General features: G+C 38.1%; 8 protein-coding genes across 8 annotated transcripts; 4 read left to right on the top strand and 4 right to left on the bottom strand.

The window, feature by feature from the left end:
• Positions 1 to 169: 169 nt before the first annotated feature.
• BATDEDRAFT_28058 (uncharacterized protein) lies at positions 170 to 1,075 on the top strand (the record flags this gene model as incomplete). Its single annotated transcript, XM_006682332.1, has 3 exons — positions 170 to 582; positions 680 to 839; positions 926 to 1,075. The coding sequence occupies 3 exons, from the start codon at positions 170 to 172 to the stop codon at positions 1,073 to 1,075; spliced, it is 723 nt and encodes a 240-aa protein (XP_006682395.1).
• Positions 1,076 to 1,391: 316 nt separating this feature from the next.
• On the top strand, positions 1,392 to 1,766 carry BATDEDRAFT_92239 (uncharacterized protein; the record flags this gene model as incomplete). The annotated part of the gene is made up of 1 exon (XM_006682469.1): positions 1,392 to 1,766. One exon carries the CDS (start codon positions 1,392 to 1,394, stop codon positions 1,764 to 1,766), a length of 375 nt encoding a protein of 124 aa, XP_006682532.1.
• A 910-nt stretch (positions 1,767 to 2,676) lies between these two features.
• On the top strand, positions 2,677 to 3,729 carry BATDEDRAFT_5722 (uncharacterized protein; the record flags this gene model as incomplete). The annotated part of the gene is made up of 2 exons (XM_006682275.1): positions 2,677 to 2,851; positions 3,431 to 3,729. Coding segments are annotated over 2 exons (474 nt in total), but the record flags the coding sequence as incomplete, so codon positions are not given.
• A 521-nt stretch (positions 3,730 to 4,250) lies between these two features.
• Positions 4,251 to 5,927, bottom strand: BATDEDRAFT_30828 (phosphatidate cytidylyltransferase; the record flags this gene model as incomplete). The annotated part of the gene is made up of 2 exons (XM_006682372.1): positions 4,251 to 5,456; positions 5,889 to 5,927. The coding sequence occupies 2 exons, from the start codon at positions 5,925 to 5,927 to the stop codon at positions 4,251 to 4,253; spliced, it is 1,245 nt and encodes a 414-aa protein (XP_006682435.1).
• Positions 5,928 to 6,928: 1,001 nt separating this feature from the next.
• BATDEDRAFT_28055 (uncharacterized protein) lies at positions 6,929 to 9,971 on the bottom strand (the record flags this gene model as incomplete). The annotated part of the gene is made up of 11 exons (XM_006682331.1): positions 6,929 to 7,169; positions 7,259 to 7,472; positions 7,541 to 7,847; positions 7,931 to 8,206; positions 8,311 to 8,430; positions 8,504 to 8,623; positions 8,696 to 8,818; positions 8,916 to 9,098; positions 9,182 to 9,307; positions 9,420 to 9,623; positions 9,777 to 9,971. The coding sequence occupies 11 exons, from the start codon at positions 9,969 to 9,971 to the stop codon at positions 6,929 to 6,931; spliced, it is 2,109 nt and encodes a 702-aa protein (XP_006682394.1).
• Positions 9,972 to 11,429: 1,458 nt separating this feature from the next.
• On the bottom strand, positions 11,430 to 12,787 carry BATDEDRAFT_14490 (uncharacterized protein; the record flags this gene model as incomplete). The annotated part of the gene is made up of 2 exons (XM_006682287.1): positions 11,430 to 11,831; positions 11,918 to 12,787. The coding sequence occupies 2 exons, from the start codon at positions 12,785 to 12,787 to the stop codon at positions 11,430 to 11,432; spliced, it is 1,272 nt and encodes a 423-aa protein (XP_006682350.1).
• A 2,764-nt stretch (positions 12,788 to 15,551) lies between these two features.
• BATDEDRAFT_28053 (uncharacterized protein) lies at positions 15,552 to 15,972 on the bottom strand (the record flags this gene model as incomplete). The annotated part of the gene is made up of 2 exons (XM_006682330.1): positions 15,552 to 15,878; positions 15,913 to 15,972. 2 exons carry the CDS (start codon positions 15,970 to 15,972, stop codon positions 15,552 to 15,554), a joined length of 387 nt encoding a protein of 128 aa, XP_006682393.1.
• A 1,835-nt stretch (positions 15,973 to 17,807) lies between these two features.
• Positions 17,808 to 23,428, top strand: BATDEDRAFT_92146 (uncharacterized protein; the record flags this gene model as incomplete). The annotated part of the gene is made up of 13 exons (XM_006682468.1): positions 17,808 to 17,916; positions 18,022 to 18,119; positions 18,217 to 18,321; positions 18,405 to 18,483; positions 18,574 to 18,601; positions 18,678 to 18,766; positions 18,839 to 18,956; positions 19,061 to 19,120; positions 19,222 to 19,376; positions 19,502 to 19,585; positions 19,669 to 20,666; positions 20,771 to 22,966; positions 23,051 to 23,428. The coding sequence occupies 13 exons, from the start codon at positions 17,808 to 17,810 to the stop codon at positions 23,366 to 23,368; spliced, it is 4,437 nt and encodes a 1,478-aa protein (XP_006682531.1). The 3' UTR covers positions 23,369 to 23,428.
• Between the last annotated feature and the right edge of the window lie 1,815 nt (positions 23,429 to 25,243).

Here is a 25,243-nt window from a genome sequence, read left to right as displayed (position 1 = left end):
AACACGGCTGTAATCTTTCAATCTTATATTCCGCAATTGCTTGTTGACGTTGCAAGACTTGAGCTTGGTACGATCCAAACCCATGTTAGACTACTATTCACGAGCACCCACGATTCATTAGCTCAGTATTTTACAAGTTAACCTTTTGCTCAACTAGCGAAATCAAACCATGCAACCCGAAAAAATACCCAATGTTTCCAATACTTTGGTTGTTATTCCAACACCTACTTTCACCGATATTCTTCAGTTATCGACGCCAGCCTATTCCATTCTTGCCTGTTCAACTCTTGTTGTTGACCGAGAACTTGGACTGGTGAATATGATGATTGGAATCGAGCAAGAAAACCAATACTCGATCAAAGATTCAGTCGGAAATGACATTGGATCCATTGTTGAAAAAAGCTTTTCGGTAAAGGATAGGATTGTAAAACAGATACTACGAACCCAGAGCCCTTTCAAGGCAGATGTTTTAAACTCGTATGGAGACGTGGTGCTCAAAATTGAACGACCCACAAAGTGGCTTTTGAATAGCACAATCACAGTGACAGAATGCAATGGTAATCTGATTGGCAAAGTAAAACAGTAAGTCATTTGGTAGTTTACTACTTTCTTGGTAATAGTGCTATGATGAATGAGCCGAGTAACTGATACCCATGCATGTATCTGAATTGTAAATTAGAAAATGGCATCTTTATAGAAGAAGATACGAGCTTGTTCAACATAAGAAACCGTTTGCAAAAATCAATGGCAAGCCTTGGACACGAAACTTTGGTATCGAGAACGAGAGTGGTGGCAAACTGGGTTTAATCACTCGGAGCTTTTCTGGAGTTATTCGAGAGGTATTTATCTCTATGACTAGACTTTGATTATAGATAAACCCCTGTATAGCAATGTATAGATATAAACATATCTGAACTTTATTCAGCTGTTTACCAATATAGGAGTGTATTCCATATATATGGACGGAACGCCTGATTTAGCACGACCACTGACTCTTGATGAACGAGCAATAATGCTAGCAGCAGCCATCTGTATTGATATTGATTATTTTTCTCAAATAATCAGAATTGGATAGCCTTGACGCTGATGTGATTTAATAATGGAGATGCTATATATCAGCATTTCCATCATGCCCATATGAATTCAGTCGACGCGACTCGGCAAGAACAGTCTGGGCAGTTGGTCAAGTAAAGCACATCTCCAAGCAGTAGCAAGGCAGGCTTGTATTGAGCTATGTAAAGTAGAGTATTTAATGAGTAGGTCCTCATGGTTTACATTAATTGTGAATAAAATTGACTATCAGGCTCAATGAGTTGGCAAAGCTTGTATTTCACATGTCAAACCGATAATTCTGTTATCAAACATTTATTCAAAAAGAGTTGTAAAACCAAATGGAATCTTCTGGTTGTCCTACTGATATATCGTCTGTGTATCTAGAGTCTATGCATCTTGATAATTTGGATTTACAAGAGCGTATAGCCAACAGGCTTCGTCCAAGAAATGCCGAGTTCCATCTACAACCCTTGGCCTGCACATTACTGACAATACCTGCTTTTGCCTTGGAAGGTTACCCTTATACTGCTGATGATGGACAGTTTGAATACAGTATGTCACTTGCTTTATCTACTTGCAACCAACTTACTACTCAATGCGACCCACTTGGAATGCGTACTCTATCCAACACCTCTGGCCCAAGGTCGCAGATACCACACAAATCCACTGCACTTGAGCGGCTCAATATGCTACACGACCACTTGTCGACTTGACTATCCATTTTCAAACATGCTATTTTATTTGATTGCTATAGCCAGTCTTTGGGTTTAACTATTCGCAAATGCTGTTTTTCTAAAGGTATATGGAGCAATGGTCGAACTACCAAGAGCACCGATAATAAATTAAACTATTTTAGTCAACATGTTACAATCGATTGGTTATCATAGTGTGGTTCATGTATTTAGTTTATGACACTGGTCAGATTAAAGTTGGAAATCTCAAATCTAATCAATAATGTGCCATGTGAGTTTCATTCATTCACTGTCGTATTCGCGTGAAATGGATCACTGAACAAGAGTGTATAATGAATAGCCAATCTCATGGAATGATTGGTGTCAATTTACTTGACAGCGTTGTTTTATGAACTATTTAGTTGGCTGATATCTTAGTGATTGCCATGGAAATGGCAGCTGTATTGCTGAAATGTGCAAGCATTATTATTTCCAATTAGAGCATATCCGAGTGTTTAGGATACAACAAAGTGGAGTTTACAAAGTTTGATTGATAATATCGGAACAATCAAATCCAATATTTGGATTGTAATGAATGAGTTTGATGGTCGTACAATGTATAACTATCAAATGACGAGACCATTCCAGTCCAAAGTTTAGTTTGTGAGCATCGTATGATGGTCGTCATATCCTGAAAGACAACCAATTTATAATATGAAAGCACTGGATGATCATTTCTTGTTACAAAACAGAATAGATTGCAAGATACAGAAAGTGATCATTTTACGTGAATGCGACAGTAAAATGAGGTTTCCAATTATTTGACAATCGCTAGTACGTCATCCTGTATCTTGCTATCAACTCTTTGGGCTAATCGTCACACGATTTTAATACATACTTAACCCATTTAACCTTTAGCATGACTGACAAAAATATCACTGAATTGGACTTGGATGACATTGAAACCATTGATTCTCCATTGCGAATCCTTGGTTATGCTGGTCGCTTGAGAAATTTTGTGACTGCCGGCTCTCGCTACTTGGCATATACCTCTGATATGGGCGAAGCTTTTCGACCTGTAGTTCCTAGAAGTGTAGTCAATGCTGCATACGGAGTTTCATTTGCATGTAAGTCGTTTTTGGAGCTTTATTAATAATGCATTTTCAAATGTATACTGTCGCATTCACGTAAAATGATCACTTTCTGTATCTTGCAGTCTATTCTGCTTTGTAACAAGAAATGATCATCCAGTGCTTTCATATTATAAATTGGTTGTCTTTCAGGATATGACGACCATCATACGATGCTCACAAACTAAACTTTGGACTGGAATGGTCTCGTCATTTGATAGTTATACATTGTACGACCATCAAACTCATTCATTACAATCCAAATATTGGATTTGATTGTTTCGATATTATCAAACAAACTTTGTAAACTCCACTTTGTTGTATCCTAAACACTTGGATATGCTCTAATTGGAAATAATAATGTTTGCACATTTCAGCAATACAGCTGTCATTTCCATGGCAATCACTAAGATATCAGACAACTAAATAGTTCATAAAACAACGCTGTCAAGTAAACTGACACCAATCATTCCATGAGATTGGCTATTCATTATACACTCTTGTTCAGTGATCCATTTCACGCGAATACGACAGTGAATATGTTTTGCTAACTCGTTTTAAACCAATCGTATTTAGATGTGGGAATCGATGTAGCTTATGAAGGATACAAGTCGTCTCTTCGTGGCGATTCGCCAATGGAAGTTACCCGAACCGTAGTTGAGCGCACTATTTTTCAAGGTCTTGCTTCGTTGCTCCTTCCTGCCATCACTATCCACTCCGTTGTGGATCTAACCACCAAAGCACTTAAAAATACTTCAATCAATGCATTGAAACGATGGGGGCCAACCGCCGCCGGGTTAGCTGTGCTGCCTGTTCTTCCGATTCTGCTTGATCGCCCTGTAGAATATGTCATGGATAAATCGTTTGATTCTCTTTGGCCACTATCGGCCGAAGCACATGCTCGCGCTATGGCCCATCTTGTTCACCAGCACCAGCACCACCATAAACCAGACCCGACAACAAGTGACAAGAACAAATAGGCTCGAAGCCATGATTAAAACGACTATTCTATTTTAAAACTACAGACTTCAGCAAGTTTGTATACATGATTTACGACCGTATCCATGTAAAATAAAGCACTGAAATCATGATGGTTTATACACAAGCAATACCATGTTTTTACTTTGGAATGGCGGGTTGTCTTGGAAACTATCACCAACATCTTGTTTCCGCATTATAATTTTGGTCAAAATCATTTATACCTGATTTTAACACTCGCATCCGTGCTCAAGACAATCATACACAAAACAAGTACTATTTGAAAATACTACAATGGGTTTATAATGCAAAGACAATCATGTATTGTTCATTTTGTTGCTCAACCATGTTACACCAAATGTTGGCGAGAAAATCACACATTTGATAATAGATTGAGAAAATATATAGAAGCTAGAGTTTATACATCAACGCCTTGCCCAGCAAGGTACTGAGTCAATCGACGATGAAGTTCCACTTGATCTGCAATAGACAAATAGGACACGGCCGATTGCAATACAGTTCCAACAGTGACACCCGTCGTGCCTATAAAACTTTGAAAGTAAATGAAGCTAAACACTCCCATGATAAATTGGCAGTCCATACGATCTGTTAAACCGCCGTGGCCAGGAATCGAGTCGCCAAAGTCCTTGATCTTGAAAGCGCGCTTTACTCCAGATGCAAAGAAGCCGCCAAAAGGAGCAATAAGAGATGCAAAACACGCAAGAAGGAGAGCATGAAACTGTAATGGCATGATGGAAAAGGATCGAATGACAAGTGGAGCTGGCATGATTGAAGGTAAGAGAATAGTAATAGGCATAGACAGCCATCGGATCAGCCCAGTCACTGCAGGGAAAATATACATGTCGCGGCTGACAAAGACAGGGTTGACAGGACAAGTGTGGCCGGAATTCATATTCGTTTGAAAGTTTTTCATTGGGCACGTCATGTAGGATCCCGATGCCAATACAGCAGATATAAAAAAGGCAAATATAAAGGTGATGATGAATCCGCCAATAAAGCCTTCCCAGGTTTTTTTGGGTGACAGTCGAATAAGCGGAGTGCGTCCCCAAAAGAAACCACAAATGTACGCCATGATATCGTTGCAAATAACGAGCGAAACAGGGAGCACAAACCAGATTAGACCTTCAAATATATTATTAACTATAAAATGAGATTGCACAGCTACCAGCAGCAAAGCCATGTGAGTCCAGCAGAAATGAGAAAACTGAAACTTGTAGTTTCCTTTTTTCAAATTAAGTACAAAGTTGACCAAGCCAAGGCAGTAGAGCAAAAACGAAATAAACCTATGATGATTAGCAAGAGGCATCAAGAATGCATCAACAAAGACGACCGGCTTGAAATAATGGATGAGAGATTCGCCATAAAGAAAATAGTTTGTGGATCCGAGAAAATACCAATGTAGGGATCTAAACCATGGCAGATGACGCTCCTTGGATGGCTGAACACCGATGGAGATCACTTCACGATAGACAATAGTCTGAATGACCGTGACAAGAGCAATAACCCAAGCATGGCCGGCCATTAAAATACTGATAAACCCGGAAATCATAATGACGGTCCAGAATGTACGAACCCACCAATTTTTCCATTTTGCAGTAAAGGGCTGATCAGCCAAAAGAGTACTAATGGATTGTGGTGAAGACTGCTGTTTAAGTAGAGGTGGTGGAGCAGTCTGCTGAGAATTAGGTTTAGCTGAAAGGTTTTTGATTGCAGGAGTATTCTCGTTAAATTGACTATTCGTTGGAAATTGCAATGGCACTTCTAGATTTGAAAACTTGGAGTGCAAGGTCAATGGTGACGATTGTATCGGCGTATTGGGCCGTGAGTTTTGCGCAGCCTTTGCAGTGTATTCGTAGGTAGTTATAGTATTAGGACTCTTTTTTTTTCGACGACTGGACTTGGATGCAGAGTTACTGGTGCTGCCAGCGCTACTCGATGCACTCAAAGTGCTTGAGCTGCTGCTTCTCCTGTCAAGCAAGCCAAGGTCCTCACGGTCCGACAACAACACACCATTTTCTTTTAAATTCGACAACACATTAAACGATGATCCTTGTTTGGAGTTGACAGCAGGCATCACTTCTGAATTGGTCACCACAGCATCATCCGGCTTTTGATCTATGTCTGTATGAGATGCGCCATCATGTTTTGTGGTAGTTCGACCAAGTCCGCGCCGATTAACGATCGATTTCATATGAAGTTAAAAACTATAAACTGAAGCCTATTAAAATTAGTAGATTGTTGTTGGGTAGATATTCATTAATCAGTATAAATGGCATGCATGTTTTCATGTTTTCATTACTACTCTGGCATCTCTAAAGAATTAAATGGCCATGTACATTCAAACCAGGTCTATTCCAGCTGAATTCACCACTACCTATAAGCAATACCATCCAAACTCACCTTTGTCAGTGTAGTTACAATTCTCCAGGACTTATAGCCAAGACTGAGAATGTGAATTAAAGTGATAAAATATTTTCCCTTGTCTTGAATTATAACCGCATTCGTGTAAAATGATAATTTTTCTTATTATTCAGCAACTGCTTATTCCAAAGCAATGGTCAAACATTCGTTATTTTCCTGCTACAAATTGGCCGCTTTTTTAATAGAAGCTCTGCTGTATCCTCAATACTCGGGTACGTTCTAGTTTAGAACAATGATCGCACAGTTCAGGAATGCAACTGTACATGACAATCATATAGTGTCATAATGTCCAGTTGTAGGAAAGGATACCTGGGATTAGACAAGTGTTAAGAATGTGGGATGCATTGGAGCTGTAGTGAGCATTCATTTGGCTCTGATTCAGTGTTCCATCTCATGCGAATATGGCTGTAAAATGAACAGGACTGTTTGGTAGATTATTGATACAAAACAATCGAATACTAATACTTTATATAAGATGAAAAGACATCTTTATTTGATATATTAAAAAGAATTAGTCAGGTAATACTAATAAAGGCGCAGAAGAATAACATATAAAGGTGTTGAAAGCAAACAAGACTGGCTTGGGAGATTTGCGCCGAGAAGTTTAAAAAGCGAGCGTTTCGACAACTTGGAGTTTAAAATCAGTGATAGAGACTAGTAAAAACCATTGATGGTGTTTAAGCTTGAAGTACCAAATTTATGGTGGGATGTACGCATCGACTTTTCACACATGGATGCCACACGCTGACCATACTTTGATCCTTTCAACAGAGTGAGATGTGGAGTCAACAAACGGATGCAAGCTTCGCGCTGCACAGAGTCTACAACACTCAATACATTTTGAACCACATAGTTTGCATATTGATTGTTCATCATTCCCAAAAGAAACGGACGTCTAAAGATTTAAACAATAATCCAAAACAGGTGTTGGTAAAAAAGTCGATCGTCAAGTCTTCAGACAGGCGATTGTCCATGTTTACTTACCCTTGCTCGGTTGGCTGAGGCGCAAGGATTTTATCAATCAATGCCTGTGCCTCACGTTTTGATGCCAGTTTAATGCATTTTTCAACAACCTTGCTAGCAAATTGGTCGGTGCTCAATTGATAGATATTCTGTGAAACAACTTCCAAAATATGGGATCGTTGCAAAGTAGAGCCATGTGCAACAATATGCTGAATCACCCAGTTTCCCCATTGGCCTGATCATTAAAATGTGTAGTGATAAGCCTGGGGTTTTACAATATAATCAGTAAACACCACATCTCACCTTTTGCCAATTCAGCAGTATTCTTGAAAATCTCGGAGATGATTGGGCCAGTTTCTTCTTCAGTGCAATTGTCAAAAATGCATTGAACAACCAAACTACCGTTTTCGTCGTTTGCGATCGAGTTCCAATAACCACTCAAAACACTTTGAACGCTTTCCATAATATTTGGTGGTTTACCAGTCCAAGACGTTTCAAATACTCGCTGCCATACGTGGCATGCAAACCTGTGTGTAAACGTTTCAACAATAGATTGATACAGCTCGCTAATCAAAAGAATTTTGATATCCTTGTCTACTTTGTCAATAACCTAGTTGAATTGTCGGACCCTCATGGGTTGGTAAGTCTTGCCATCTATATTAGTTAAAAACAGTTGCAATAGTTGGCAAGTACCTTTTGCATAACGTGACAGCCAAAGCGATCGCACGAAAGTGTAATAACCTGGCCATGCATACAATTTGCCAAAGCCCAGATTTGCTGGCAAGTGCAATAGTCCAGGCAACATTGAACCAGAAAATTGCCAAATCTGTTTTTGACAAGAGGAATGACGTATTCAAGTACAGCATCAAAAATAAGCGCCTTGTTTTCCATTGTGTCTGTTTTAAGACGCTGCTGAAGATAGATTGAGGATGGTTGATCGTTTGTTTTAATAATCTTTTCCACGAGAATCTAAAACGGGATTGACTTGAGCAATATTAGCATTAATGCAATTACAGATGCTGAAAAAGTGACCACAATAGGTTTAGATGAACATTAACTTGATTGGTAATTACCTTGAATGTCAAGTCAGCATTTACTATATCGTCGGATGATAAATCCAAAGAATAATCATACATGAGCAAAGAATCTACTGCACCAATATCGACCGGTTGTTCACTTTGTCCGTAATATTCCTATACATTTTCAAAGCTATATAAGTATCATGTGCATAAATACATGTCTTGAAGATTTCCAATCCCACTTTACATTATATTTGTTTACTTTGAATCCAGATGTCTGCTGAGGAGTCCAAATATATCTTACAGCATCCATGTTTGCTTCGATCGAACTTCCATAAGACCGTGCAGCCACATTATCGTTGACGGGCTAGATCAATAAATTTATGAAATTAGTATATATACGTACCCAGTGATTTTACCATCCAAGCAAAAACATTACTGGAGTCCAGATTGAAATTGGCGTAGATTTGGAAAATGCCAACGATGCACCGGAAGCGCTAAGGGGTGTTGGTGACAAATCATCCTTTAAAGACTCGGTTGCAGAAAATTCAATAGACAAATTCTAGAGTATTCAAACCAGTTTGCAATCCATCATCAAACAATTGTTAATAAATTGCCAATATTTCATATCTCGTGAGTCGGGTATTTGATATTTTTACCTGAATGTCCGTCAACATATTATCAATCGGGTTTTTAGCGTCACTAGGTGTACAAGTTGTATCTGTTTCAAGAGCCCCACTATGCAAATAGCATTCACTTGATTTTTTTGAAATTGCGCTGGGGGTTTCAAGTGCCGATGCAGTCATAGCATAACTGTCAGACCCCATCAGCCTAGCAGACTGCTAATTATTATATAGACGTATGAGTGAATGCAATACTCCAGCAACTTGACAAGTTTTAATAGATACCAAATTACTTGCAATACCTTTTGAAGTTGTTCAATAACAATGGCCTTGTATTCTAGATCGCGAGCATTTGCCGCCAATTGAATGTCTTTTTCACGACATCGTTTGCGAAGATCAATACATTCTTTACGCAAAATTGCCAAAAGCTAAAGTTGATTAATTGTAGAAAGAATTATAAAGGTACTCTGGAATAATGAACAAACCAAAACCCATTTGCCAAATCATAGTGAACCTAAAGGTTTAGGAAATAAAAACTACCTGCTCGCGTTGCTTTTGACCACGGAAAATGGCTTGAATAGTCACGACTGCCGTTTCTAATTGAGCAGGTGTTGATACCTCTATTTCATTGGTATGTTTTAGATCTATGCTTGGTTCATGAATGTCATGCTTTATCTTCTCAGAGTAACTATCTGCATCAACTCCTCTTTTGCTTGGTCTATTCGCCTTGCATGTTGTGCCATCCTAAATCCAGTTACTATATAGTTAGTTTAAATCAGTCATATAGTACAGCTATATCATTAATAATCTAATTGATTTGAAATATAGTGTATCAACAGGCCGTATATATTCAACTATAGACTATCTCTATAAAAATCATTAGACTAAAAGTCCTACACTTGCCAATATAGGTTGGATTGACTTGTCACGCAATATAGATATACGCTCAGCTCCAACAAGCCCTCCAGATGATTTATGCTGAGTGAGAGTTGAAGTCACTCGCGCGTAACTGATGGCTTTTGGAATTGAACTACTGGCATTGTATTTACTGTCAAGCGTAGCTTCAGAGCTTTGGTGGGAATACGTCATCATATTGTTGAATATCTACTCAAAAGGTTGTATATGAAATATGTATTAGGATAGAATAAGTCAAAGTAGTCTGTTTTGTATTTTGAAAGTGAAAAAATTATCAAGACGTGGCTCAGGCTGTTATTTTCAAGTAGACATTTGGTAGAATGTAGTGTCTGTCATATATGCCGATGTACAAATCAAACGCTGTTAGTGTTTCGCTGTATGTTTGACTAACACGTGTAGTGATAGCTCTGGCTTTCAAGATTTCAAACAAATCCGACGCGACCTACACGAGCAGGTAGGTATAATTAACGCGGGGAATAGCAATGAAGCCATATAGCATGAGTGCCAGAGCCCGCTATCAATAGCACCAAATTCTTAATTACACACCCAATACCATTGATACACTTTTCTTTAAAAAGGACGGGCTAGGTGTCAAAGTTGTTCAGGTTAACTTGGTGAGATAATACAATTCAATTAAAGATGTACATGCAGTAAATTATTCATATTTACAAATAGCAGCAATAGTAAAAGTATAATTTATTTGGCATGTGTCAGGGTTGAATGATGTACTACTATCAAAATGTGATTTTATTGAATATTGCAGTCGAGTGATTTAAACCACAGACCTATGGTGAAAAGCAAAAATATAGCTTAAGCCAACCAATTGATAAATTGCTTAAATATACCGTGCTAAAAAGTTTAGTAAACATGTACATTATTCTACTATCGAGCGTATCCGGCTGGCTAAAACTAAAATCAACAGCCACATTTGATTTTATTGACAGAATAGGACAGTTTACCAAAAATATATTGAAGCGCAATATTCGACTTTTTAAAAAAAAACTTGATGGTTTCAAGATGACTTGTCATCTTAACTATATTAAATAATCCAGATGTGCTGAATAAAATATTTTTTAGCTCGACTTGTTTCGAGAATGAAATGAAAACAGTTTTCCATGACTAGATGATACGCCTTGACCGGGTGTTGATGTCTGACTATTTTTATGCCGACCAGACTTATGGTGATGTCCATGGTGTCTTGTAGTAGGAGGAGAAGAGTTTAAATCCACAGTCATATAATTGTTCCAAGTAATAGATCCATCGCCATAATCAATATCAAACACAAGCATGCGAGCGCGTGTTCTGCAGTCCATGACTGAATCAAAGTCGCTGTTTATGGCTGATAGATGTTGAACAGATCCATTGGAGCTAAATTCCGAAGATGAAAGTTCACCCGTGCGCTGGTTCAAGTTGGGCTCTGAAAAAAGCGCTGTACTGTTTGACATGGAGTGGTGTTTATGATATGGTTGTGAGGTACTAAGAGTATTGGTAGAGATTTTGTTGACCGATGCACGGGCACTTGCTGGTGTTTGATTATTTTTGATCTTGGCTGATTTGGAGCGTACCTTGAATTTTTTCATAATCTATAGATATTCGACATGAATTCGTCAGCAGGCAAATAATGGCTTCGAGACATTATAAAAAAGTACTGGTATTACACCTGACAAAATTAAATACCTTATTTACAAACATCATGGCTGGACTAAAAGCATGCGCTACTTCTTCTTCAGTCACATCAACGTACACACAGTTGGATTCTGTACTCAACATTGGATTGCGTCCATTCTCAGTAACCCAGGGATGTACTTTGATTTGAGATAGCTGAATGCGTGTATTGGGATTTTTGTCCATCATTTTGGACAGTAAATCTCGAAGTTCGTCAGATAAAGTGTCAAACACAACATAATTATCTTGCGTAATTTTCCTGTACAGCTCCACAATATTTGTATCTTCCCAAGGGCAGCATCCATGAACAAAGCAATATAGGGTAACTCCAAGAGACCATATATCCAGTGATTTTCCATTAAGAATTTTTGTCTCAGCTATAAACGTGTACAAAAGTATACGATAGCTGTTAGAAACCTGCAAAAATATTGTAACATCTGATACAGCAATGTATCGACAATCAGATGCCTCTGCCTACCAGTGCATGCCTCTGGAGCACTATAAAGCGGTGATCCATTTTTGGTGATCAGCAAACCTTCATCGTCACCTTCATCAAACATATGCGAAATGCCAAAATCTCCGATTTGAACAATATTTCCTGCCGTCCGTAGTAAATTCTCTGGCTTAATGTCTTTATGAATAATACGTTTATAGTGCAAGTACTCGATTCCAAGAACCACGTCGCGAAAATATTTGCGTGCCAGTTCTTCAGAAAGTGGCCTAGTGGGCTCTCCAATATTAATTTCCATTACAGGCCCGTACTCGCACAAATCAAAAATTATATAAAGATTATCTTCTTTTTCATCATCCAAAACCTCGACCAAATTCACAATGTTGGGATGCTCAGAAAGTTTTTTTAAAACAGCAACCTCACGCTTGATGGATGCCATGACCTCGTTGTCTTCGTTTTTCTTTGAAGAAAGAGATTGTGGAGACGGTTTTCCATCGTATACCCATCGAAACTTTTTTCGTAAGCGACTCTTGGAAATCACTTTGCATGCATAATACATTTTGGTTTCTTCACTACGAACGAGGACAACACGACCAAAAGCACCTGTTCCAATATCTTTGAGAATATGGTACTGATTCACTCTGCCTTGAGCATACTCTGGCTCACCCGTTGGACTGAGTACTGTATCTTGACTTTCATCTTTAGAGTAGATGACTGAAGTTTCAACAATTCTCTGATTGGTAGAATAACTGCTTGATCGTAGCTGTTTTTCTGTCAATTGGTTTGTTTCCAGCTCTTCTGATTTAGATCGCTTTTGGAACAATGCAATGGCCTTTGATTTTTTGTGTTTTGCCTTTTCTAATGACTCATCAGTCATTCCATTTCCAGCGGAACTTCGAATGACCTGATGGCTCTTGTAACGAGCATGTTTTGACGGTTTGCTATTTCCTTTTTGTGGCCCGTACAATGAATGATGCCGTTCATACAGGCTAGAGTCGTCCTTTGATCTAGGTGGTGTATTTGTCGTAGGGGATATTCCTTGCTTTTTATGAGATCCTGTATTGAGACCAGCTGTTGTGATAGTTGGGGTAGATCTAATAGGGGCACTTGTTGGAGCAAAAGGAGGCAATTGGGATTTGTGCTCAGACACACGAGTAATTCTTGGCGTTGGCTCAATGCGTGGAGCGTATCGTACTGGAAATTTAGGACGACCCATTGAGTTGCCCACATAATGCGTGGACTTGAAATCCTCAGAGCTGGATGTGTGGTTAATGGTTCCGGACATGGATCTTGCATGTGTATGCGCAGATGCAGGTGCAGATGCAGGTACAGGAATGGGAGCTACGGAATTTTTTTCTACTTTCTTACTCTGCTTTTTTTGGTTTAAAGAATCTACTGCTACACTAGATCCAAATATATTTCCAAGAAAAATGCGTGCGAGTCGTTTTTGGATCGACTCACGTTTTTTGATTGGAGGAACAGTAGCAGTAGCAGTGGTGGGGGTGAGAGCAGTTGGCAAAGACGGACTGGTTTCTAAAAAGTTTGACATATTTCCATTAGATGCGAGGTTGATGTTGGTCATGTCACATTGTAAAGTTGAGCTTTGTGGAGAAATTGACAACACCGATGAAGCAAGTGGTGATTTTTGCGAGAGTGAAGAAACAGCTGATTTCATTAATAATTCATCTTTTCCGCGATGATCGCTGATTGAGCGAAACAAATGGGAAGATGATGGTCCAGACGACGATGAAACACCCATAGGAGACGAAATGTCTGATGAACGACAAAAAAAGTTTTTGCTATCTTTACTAACAACTGAGGATCTGACCAAAACATTGGCATCAGGCTGCGTAGCAATTGGAATCAGTCCATCAATATTGGTAATGGGGTCTAGAAGTCGCTGCATGGTGTTGGCTGATTCAGAAGTCACAAGCCTTTGATTTCGCACTAATTGGCCTCCTTGGCTGTGAATAGATGCCAGTGAATCTAGACGACTAACGATTGCCTCGTTTGACTGAGGAATGTCTATCTTTAGTTTAGGATTAGAGGTAAGCGCGACTGCGATATTTTCAGTAGCATTTACAGGGAGAGTGGACAAAGCGTGTGGCGACATATTACTTGTTACATATCCAGCAGACTGGGACTTTATAATTGTCTTGGAGAAGCTAGGAGGATTACACTTTTGTGCAGCATTCAGCGTACCAACAGAAGTAAAATTGTCTGTAGAGTCGACCTTTGGTTTTTTCAGTGCCAATGAGTTGGGTTTAGTAGTGTCGTGGCTAGTGCTTTTTGCTTCAGCCATATAATTGGCATTTTTACTATGCTTGTCGAGGGTAATCGCGGGCATGGATATAGAAGGAGCACCCGCGAGTGATGTCATTGGGTTGGGTGATTTTAGAACAAACGATGCTTGAAAGCCTTCATTGGAAACTGCAATGGTTGATTCACTGTTTTGCACGTAATCATCAGTTGTATCTTTTGGCTTCTCAAACTCCAGAGGCGACATGTTTTTCGAATTACGACTTTCCAAGCTGCCTTTGAATGTAGGAGTGACATCAGATAATGGGTGTTTTTTTACAAAAACATCGTTTTGGGACATTGGCTTGATATTACTGCTCCTAAATTTAGTATCTTCCTTCACGTGGCTAAAACAGCCATGAGATGCTGAAGACAAGCTTGTATCCTGAGAGTAGTTGTACAGACTATTACGAGGAGAGCTGCATTGCGAGCGACCAGTTTCGACAATGCGCTTGAGTTTTCTAAGAAAATGGTCTGCATATCCTTCCATCTCCTCATTGTATTTGTGAAATGAGACCTGGGTAGCATTTGCAGCACTCACTGATCGATTGTGTATCTTTTGCCTGATTATGATATTACTAGAAATAGCTCTACGATGATGCATGCTAGTGTTGTGCTCTTTGGACGTGTGAAAGTTGGACATTTAAAATGTAAATAGATTGGTGCTCTATTGGGCTAAAGAAATTGCAAGATATGCTGCAGTATGCTATATTGAATCCAGTGTATGTATCACGCCTAATTGCAAAGCTAAATGGGGAAGATTGCAAAGTTGCAAGGAAAGTGGCTAAATTATATATTGTTGGTTGACAATATCAGTTCAGAATTTTAAATAAAAAATATGGGCAGATGATAGTATTGTTTTTGTAGATGATTTGTTTCATATCACCATACTTGCTTATGTATTATTGTTAAAACATGTTTTTTTCATTTAGTATGTCCATGCAGCGAGATTTTGGCCAATGGTAGATATTGACATGCAAATAACTAAGTACACTGCCAGTTCTAAATATGGTAAACTATCAACCACCATGCTGGAAAGTGGAGAGAGAGGACATTGGATGAGGGCAAATGTTATTGACAATGGCATGGATCTAACCAAATCATCCAAACGACGCGTCATATCCACGACGGGTCTGTATCCATATCAGCAAGTATACGAAGGGAAGACTGCTATACCCAACATGAAGTTAAAAGTAGCTTTGAAATCAACAAACATTAATCAATGTACTGTCTTGATCTGAAAGCTAGTTTTGTAACTGTAATGAGTTTGCGACCGTATTCATGTATAATGAAGCACTAGAGTGCCAAAATACACAATAAGCAGTCGTTTAATTGGTGCCATTTTACTGGACAACAACGTGCTCTTTAAACTCTTTAGTTGACTGGACTTTGTGCTCATTTCTGTACAAAAATACAGAGCGAATATTCACATCCTTGACATCTTTCCAACCTCCAACTTTCCTTTTTCTAAGCTGGGCATTTGAAATAAACATTGGATGACTGGCATGAAAGCAACAGCTGAATTCTTGAAACGTGCAATCTTTGTCCTCTTGAACTAGAACGCGAACGTATTTGATATTAGGTTCGAGTTTCTTCAGTGCCATAATCGTGCCATATATTCCTTGGTTGTATAAACTCGATATCTTTAATACCAACAATAGGAGCTCAAACTACAAGATAAATACAGAAAATGATACATTTTACATGAATACGGCCATGAGGCAAGATTAAGCATGTATCAACTTTTTCAAAATTCGGTTTCATGGATATCAAAAATATACAATATATCAAGGCATTAAATTTGGCTAATTGTTTCCATTTGCATATCATATCCAATGATGTCCGACTTGATTTATTGATTGCTTTTCAGATTCAGTAAATCTAGCCAGATTCGACTGCTCAAAAGTATACATTACATCAATGGCGTGTATTTACACGCTTTCTACTGTTTAGCAGATATCGGGTCTGATTTTTTAGGCTGATACCATTGATTGTTTGATGGTGTACAAGGAAAGCATTGACATGTGTCATGCACGAGTCTCAAACCAAGCAATAGCTTTTGGATAACATTCAAACCATGTGTCATGTTACTATACATTGTAACCAATGTTCAATCATGTTTCAGTCACAACCGACTAAAAATAGCTGACACTATGCCAATTGTAGCAACTGGAACAAGATGATCACAACAAATGACAATATTGCTTTAAAAGTGATTCGAGTGACATATATTGCACATTCAGTACTATATAACAGCGATATGGCTGCTGTTGAATACATACAACAGTCGACATGTATCTACAACTAAACAGCTGTCAATTTAATGTCAATGAATCGAATTTGAAAAGCTGCGAGTAAAAAATTATAATTTGTGCTTGACAAATAAACTGGACACTATCTTGTATTATACTAATACCATTGGTTTAAAATTCAACATTTAGTCTGGTAAAGTAGTACATGTGTATCAATACATTACATGGCAAGTTTAAAACTTGAATACATTTTTGAATCTACCAAGCCATTTGAATATTATATTTTAAATAACAATATTCTGTCATAAACAGATTGGGTGTATAGTTGGTACATGTAAATCCATGCAATGTTTTGATTTTACATCATGACAGTTGTGAGACAGTTGGACAGAATAGTAGTTGCAACTATAAATGAAAGTTTGAATAAACTGCAATTCAGCCTGACAGACTATCTGGATTGTATTTGTACTGGTTCAGGTTGAGCACAATAAACCAAAAATCTAAACAGTCGCTTGTCGATTATAACAAGATAAAACTATATGTTGAGCAGGATGTTCAGCAAGGTAATAAATGATAAAATTTACAGAGTGATTTAGAAAAGGTTCATTTCAGTTAATTTACAAACGCAGAGTCACTAGTTGACTACTTGGCTGAAGCCGCTTGCACTCGTTGCAGATTCAATACAAGTTACTGTGCATTCGATAAAAAATTAACTACTATAAGCATTCCATACTACTGCACACTAGCATCAGTATCACAGATATCCAACTGCGTGCGTTACATCCTGTTTGACATTTGTAAGCTACTAGTCTATAATTATGTACTACTTTTACTGCCATTATCAATGCAATTGTCAGCTATATCGATAGAGCATTTTATCTGCTATACAGTCTACTTGTATGCAATTGAGCAGGATCTACACTATCCAGTTATGTGCTATCAGACTATTCTAGCTGCTGTTTTCAAGAAATTGAATTATGCTATCAGCACATCCATTGTTATCAATAGTTTCCAGTTGGCTTCATCGCTATCCAAGCTGCTTTTTGAAATAATCAACTAAATATTGACAGCATTCCACTCCCTCAACATCGCTTCCCATTGTGTTTTCTGACAGTTGCTATTCTTAGCGTCTGCTATCCCGTGTCTTATATATATCTGGTGCACAAACTCGACTATTGACGACTTGCTTTCTCAAAAACACATCTAGTCTTGATAATTTAGGCTTCATTTCATTTGGCTACCAGATTTAAACAGTCTGCAACTATTTTAACTTGGCATTCGACTTTGATACTATTTTGGTCGTTACAAACATCAGTTGCTTTTTAAGCTGCATATACCCAATTAGACATGCTTCCTTCACCTTTGGTAGATAAAACCCTGAAAAATGAGTGCTGGAAGAGCCAGAAACTTTCTGTAAAAATCATCGAGGCTAAGCATCTAGATTGGGACAAATCAGGTAAGTGAATCTCACATATTTGTCAGTTATATTTTAGATGCACTTTGTTTGCACGCATAGTTTCATCAAATTCAACAAGTACACTTGTATTTTATTAAATTGTAGATATCTCGTGCGATTCGTTTTGTGTTGCTCGTATTGACAACAATAGTGATACAGAAGCTCGGACCCAAACCGTTTTTTCCAGCAATTCTCCTTTTTGGGTGAGTTAAATTTAGAGCCTTTTTGGACAGTTTAGAGCCATGAAAGAGTGTGCATTGCTCACTTTATATATTGATTTGGCTTGAACACTGCTTATAGTCGGAAGATGTCCAGTTTGAAAATATTCAAGGATTTCATGAGTTGAAATTAGTTGTCTGGAATGAAAACAAGTCCAAGTATGGCGCACCTCGCCCATTAGGAAAAGTATGTTTTTATCAATGCTACGCCTTTTTGATTTCATCTTGAAATCGCTGATCATTATAATGGGTATCTTGATATCATTTTAGATTATTTTTTCCAAACAATTTTTGCAAGGAGGAGACGACCAGTGGTACATGCTACAAAACGCAGATAGTGAATTTCCATGTAAATGCATGACTGTGTGTATGCCATTATAATACTTTATATTCACTGCCATTTATTTTTGAATGGCCTACCGATTTTTAAAATATATAGCTTTAGGACAAGTCAGGGTTAGGATCAAGTAGGATTTTATGCAATTAAAAGTAGTGTTTGGTACCAGTATAGAATGTTTTTATTAACAAATGCTATGTTTTAAGGCATTTTCCTCCTAAAAAACGCAGACAAGTGCATGGTTTCTCTGTGCGCATCCTTACTGCTCGAAATTTATACAAAAAAGATCCAGCATGTACGTACTTTTTGGCATGGCTCGTCAATAGATTGACACTATGTTTGACTAATCATATATCTTACTTTTTAGATCTTCCAAATCCATTTGCAGTGTTTCACTTGCTCCCGGATCCCGACGCTATATCTACTCAACAAACTCGTGTTCAAAATCGTACAGTAAATCCAACCTTTTCAGAAACATTTTTTTTGTAAGTTACACCATGTATTTTTGAAATGCCAATTTTTAGTGTAGTTAAGCATGAATGGACTTTGTTGACAGGCTTGATTGTATATTCATTTTTCTTATACTTAGCACATACAACGTTAACGAGGGTGGCAATACAGTTGAAAGATCGATTCATTGCTCAATATGGTACACACTAAATATTTCATCTATGTTGTGCATAATCTTTTTTGATTTGACTATCAGTAAAACTCTAATGTTATATCTTTCAATTGATTCCGGCATATTAGGGATCAAAATGCATTAACAGAAAATGATACCAATGGATTTTTGGGACAAATTATTATTCCACTTGACAAAATTATTCGTAGACAACATTGTGATCGTTGGTATTGGCTGAATCCTCTGTCAGCTGATAGCGCTAATATGTACATTGAACGAAAAGGTAATTAGTGAATCAAAAACTTGGTTATTGATAAAAATATCTAGTGGTGTAAAATACAGTTTTATATCTCAAAGGCCACTGCTACTGACAGATTACTGAAAACCAATAAATTGTTTGTAAATTAGCACGAATGCGTAAAAAATCACTCACCGAAGAAGAAAAACGAAACCGTCCTCGCGATCTTATTAAAAGCATATACAAATCTGAAGGTATACTTGTTTATTTCAGTTTTGATTTAAAACTTTGTGCTGATTTACATTTGAATTTTGCGCAATGCCAAACAATATTGCAGCGGTATCTCCACAAACTCGCAAGCTGCATCAGTTTTCCGAGGTTGGAATGGCATTTTCCACATGTGCGTTTTGCAACAATGTCATGATTGGAACACATTTACAGTGCACCAATTGTAATATAATCTGCCATCAAAAATGCAAGGACCAAGTACTTCCTATTTGTGGAGGAGTTGGAGCCATTCGACTGCGGCTTAAACTTATCGATACGATTGTTATGCCGCTGTGTCACTACTCAGATCTTCTCAATCTTATTCAAGAAAACGCTTATTCTATACCTGTTATTTTAGGAAAAGTAAGCCAAGATCGTGAAGATGCAGCTCGTAGCCTGATTAGAATATTTGAAACCAATGATACTGCCTTACGGTTTTTAAAAGCCGCAGTAGCTCATGAAATCTCACTTGCACCTGATTCACGTACTCTATTTCGTGCAAACTCTATGGCATCCAAAGCTGTCGACGTGTTCATGAAACATGTTGGCTTGGATTACTTGAAAGCAGTGTTGGGAGGTCCTGTGTTGGAGATTGTACAATCAGTCAAATCTGGCGAGCTGGATCCTTTGCGAATTGAAAAGTCTGATAAACCTGAAAAGATTCTTCAGCGGAATATTGAAGTTTTGATGCATTTTAACAAAATCATTGTTGACGGTATTATGAAAAGTGCCGACTTGATGCCCACATTGCTGAAAGGGTTTTTCTGGTTTCTACAGGAGACAGTGGCCAAAAAATTTGAAAAAGAAAGTGTTGTACGGTATACCTGTATCAGTGGCTTTATATTTTTGAGATTTTTTGCACCTGCTGTATTGGGACCAAAACTGTTTGGTTTGGATGTTGGCACAATTGATGCACGGTCGGCACGAAATCTCATGCTTGTAGCAAAGACGTTGCAAAATTTGTCGAATCTGGTCGAGTTTGGTCAAAAGGAATCTTACATGGCTCCAATGAACGAATTTATTAAGAACCATATGGCTGACATGAAGGAATTTATTGAAGCAATATCGGTAATATATGTATTCATTATGTGTTGTAATTGTCAGTTTTATTGATTTACTCTAGATCTCGATTCTAACCAGTTGTATTTGCCATATAAACTTTTGTTTGATAGAGAAAACCACTATTAAGAGAGAAAACAAAAAGCCATTGTGTATTAGCAGATCTTCCGACCTTTCATGATATTTTAGCAAACAATGCAAAACAATCAGCTTTGATTGCGCGGGAATGTGCTGAGCTTCAAGAGATATTTTCAAATTCGCTTGACAAGATGATTGCAATTGAGCCTGCCAACAAAAGTCTTTCTGCGCTTGGCGAAACTCTCGCCCAACTCGATCAAAAAGTTCTTCAACACGTACTTAAACTAAATGAGAATGAGTTGGATGCTGTGCCTTGGCAATCAGACGATGAGGCTGACAATCAAAATGGCAGTGAGCAGGAAGATGGTGCAAAAGAAATATTACAGACGGATCTGGCCAAGGAAAGCGAGGACGAGCGTAAAATCATGCGAATGCTTAGACGGTGTTCATCCACATCAATGCAATCACTCATGGGAAGCTACCGACACTCGGTAGATATACGCGAATCAATAGTTAAAGGAAACATTAAATGCGATCCTTTGCCGTTATCTTTGATATCCACCACAAACAAGAATGAAACCTTGCCTTCCACTGGATCAAGTACATTTGCGGTTCCACACGATAAACAACTTTTACGTATGTCAAGCAGAGGAACACAATCTTCATTTGGAATTTCTGCGTCGTCTTTTTCACGTACCCTAGATATCATTGAAAATACAGAAGAAGCTCAACTTGCAGCCAACTCTAAAATGGCTGAAAAGAAACCAAATTGTGGAAGAGCCAATGAGCTGCGTATGTCTCGTGCAGCAAGTGAAGTATCACTTGCTGTTTCTGATAAATCTGGTAGTGGTAAGGTTGGACGCGATAGCTTGACTTCACGTGTGACAAATAGTCTTGGATACTTCAACAAACTATTGTTTGATGGAAAATCTACAATTGTGGGCGATAGCAGTACCAGTAGTTCCGATTTGTTGTCTTCAAGTGGGAGAGGAAGCATTACTTCTTTTATGCGTCGCAACAAAGCTGAGGATTCAAAAGAGATTTCATCAGTTTCTGTAGAACCTAATTCACAACCGCACAATCTTTCATCTTCATTCACTAACCCTGTAACGCTTTCGCATGACAGAATAGAAGCTGAGCCATGGCCACTTTCTAAAGCCTGTAATGACCACACACAGAGCAAGGATTCAAAAAATAGTCGCGCTTCCACTGAAGAAAAAGCAAAAATAACAAAGAATGATGTACAAGATATCACTTGTATTGCACCTTGCAACATTTCTTTACTAGAAATTCCCCCTAGTGAAAACTCTGCAAAAGTATCATTACCATCTGCAGAAAAAACAGATCAACCACAGCTACTCTGTAAGTGTGTTTTGAACAAAAATGTAACTGAAAAGGTAGATCTTCAAACCCCTACTGATGGCGGTGTATTGGAGCAGTCGTCTTCTCGTAAAATTTCTATGCCACGCCATACTCGTCGTAGAACGGTGGGATCGAATTCTAGTGACAACATGATTTGTGCTACGTGCGGTTTAAATCGAACATCTACTGATACAACTATTAATCGTGGACGTTCATTGACTACCGTTACAAGTAATTTAACAGCGTTTGTAAATGGAATCACTGGAAAAGCACTTCCAATATCTACTGCTTCCGGATCAAAGTCTTTAATCAATAGTACTGGCACTGTGTATCAAACGCCTGAATTCTCCTTCAGTAAACTTAAATTTCTTCAAAAGTCCCGTAATGGCCAGGAGCCTTGTCAAGAGACGGGCAGTGATACTTCAATACCAACTTTTTTTGCAGAATCGGGATCACAGGATTTTCCAAATGTACAATCAAGTGCAAGTACTAGTAAAAATACTCTTACATTGGGCAACGAATCTACAAAACAATCTCGAAATAGATCCTCTACATTGACACGCAAATCCCAGCCTTCGCCACCATTGCATCCAGCTAATCAGGAATCGACATGTCAGCGGTGTTTTTTGAAGATCAATGATGCAATGCTAGAAGCTGGAGAAAAGCGGTATCATCCAGAATGTCTTTCATGTGCCATATGCAAGATTTCTTTGACAACATCGTTGATTCCTTTCAACAATGATGTTATCTGTCGTGAATGTTACTTACGCAAATCAGGGCTTGTCTGTGGAGCCTGCCATCAATTGATATACAACGAGTATCTTGTTATTAATGGCATCAACTTTCATGTAACTTGTCGCAGATGCGATGTAAGTACATACGGATCAAATACGCATGTGATTAAAAGTGTTGAAAGTCTGACAACTATGGTCTAATTTGTTTGATATAAATAGAAATGCGATGCTGCATTATCAGGAAGGGATCATTTTATATTGGGCGATCAAGTATTTTGCAGTGATCATCGCGACTCGATCATAACATGCTATGCTTGCTCCCAACATATTGAAGGCGAAGTTCTAATTGCAGGAAATCCACAAAAGTTTTTCCATTTGAACCATTTTAACTGTCGTGGATGTGGAAAAGATCTTTCAGCAACAGTGTTTTACGAAATGAGCGATCAACTATGGTGTCAGCCATGTTTTCTCAATCAGGATGACAAGATGACTCCCGTATCCAGTGTTGAAAAACTAATACCCGAAACAAGTGAATAAGACTTATATCGATATCAGATGGTAGCTGGAATAACAATTTGAACTTTAATCCTGGCAATGAATCACTTTTTAGAATATGAGAATGAATAGCAGCTTGTAAAGATCAATGCTTGATAACTTATTGATTGCTTTTCAGATTCAGTAAATCTAGCCAGATTCGACTGCTCAAAAGTATACATTACATCAATGGCGTGTATTTACACGCTTTCTACTGTTTAGCAGATATCGGGTCTGATTTTTTAGGCTGATACCATTGATTGTTTGATGGTGTACAAGGAAAGCATTGACATGTGTCATGCACGAGTCTCAAACCAAGCAATAGCTTTTGGATAACATTCAAACCATGTGTCATGTTACTATACATTGTAACCAATGTTCAATCATGTTTCAGTCACAACCGACTAAAAATAGCTGACACTATGCCAATTGTAGCAACTGGAACAAGATGATCACAACAAATGACAATATTGCTTTAAAAGTGATTCGAGTAACATATATTGCACATTCAGTACTATATAACAGCGATATGGCTGCTGTTGAATACATACAACAGTCGACATGTATCTACAACTAAACAGCTGTCAATTTAATGTCAATGAATCGAATTTGAAAAGCTGCGAGTAAATAAGCTTTTAGTATTGTTTTGGAAATACCTTTTTGTTGAAAATTAAAATTAAATAGGCAGTATTCTAGTTTTATATACTTTATATAATCAACTCTCCTCCCAAGTATGACCAAAGAGATCGGTAGCATCACTTGTTACTGACTCGTCAGGTTTTGATACTAAAGCCAGCTGTCGCCGTCCAATAGATTCATCGTGTTCATTTAGCTTATTAGATGCCTCCATACTTGGTCGTCTTTTGTTGATCATCAAGACACGATCAGAGCCAACTGCTTCTTTTGAGGTAGAGTATTTTTTCTTTCGATGAACAGTAGTGGTCTCTCTAATAATAGAAACTGAGCTGGTATTTCGCGGAGTGCTTTGTCGTGCTAATTTATAAGCCATGGTAGGAGGTTTCATCGTCTTTGATGCACACATCGGATCTTTAGACTCTTTTTCATTTGAAACAAGGTTTGATCTTTGCCGCTTTGTAGCTATTGGAACAATGGACGAATTGTCTTTTGACTGGTCCTTAAAACACATTTGATTCAATTATGTTTAGTCAATTCTATCCAATATTAAAAACTACTCAAAAGGTTTAGAAAATACCTTTTCATTGCCAGTTTGGACTCGAGATGATGAACAGAATTTTTTGCAAGGTTTTAAAAAGATTTTGTTGGAGTTCAAACTAGATGTAGTGGGTTTAGTGTGAAGCATGCATTTGCTTGATCTCTCCGAATCAATACTCTTTAGCAGCACGTCCAAATCAAGCTGTCCGATAATATCATCTGTGGTTTCTAGCGACTTTGAGGTTTCAATTTTTTTGAGACTTGAACAATCTGATTTCTGTGTGGCAGTTTTAAGCATTACTTTCAAATTGGCAATCTGATTATCGCGCTGCAACAGTGCGTTTTGCATGTCCATTTCCTTGCGCTTGGCAACCAAATTCCATTGTGTTGTTTTGTGTTCAATATCTTCAAAATGCTATCAATAGAAATCAACTGAGTAAAGTAAAACAGCTGTCAAAATAATACTGATCATTTCAAAAATATACCTTTGCTTCCAATTCGAGTCGCTCCTTTGTCAGTATATCAAACTGTACTTGAAGTTTGTCTATTTTCTTTTCTTTTTCCTCAATGCTGTTTATTCTTGACTCAAGCTCCTTGTCAGTTTGGTTTTTAACTAGAATTTTTTCTTCAATACTATTCTTGCACTCCAGCAGTTTGTCCTTTAATGCGTCACGTTCAACTTCCAGTAGTTGTATCTGCTCTGTA

Source organism: Batrachochytrium dendrobatidis (genome assembly GCF_000203795.2).
Source record: "Batrachochytrium dendrobatidis JAM81 unplaced genomic scaffold BATDEscaffold_16, whole genome shotgun sequence".
In the NCBI taxonomy this organism is placed as follows: domain Eukaryota; kingdom Fungi; phylum Chytridiomycota; class Chytridiomycetes; order Rhizophydiales; genus Batrachochytrium; species Batrachochytrium dendrobatidis.
This window is presented reverse-complemented; position numbering and strand designations above follow the sequence as displayed.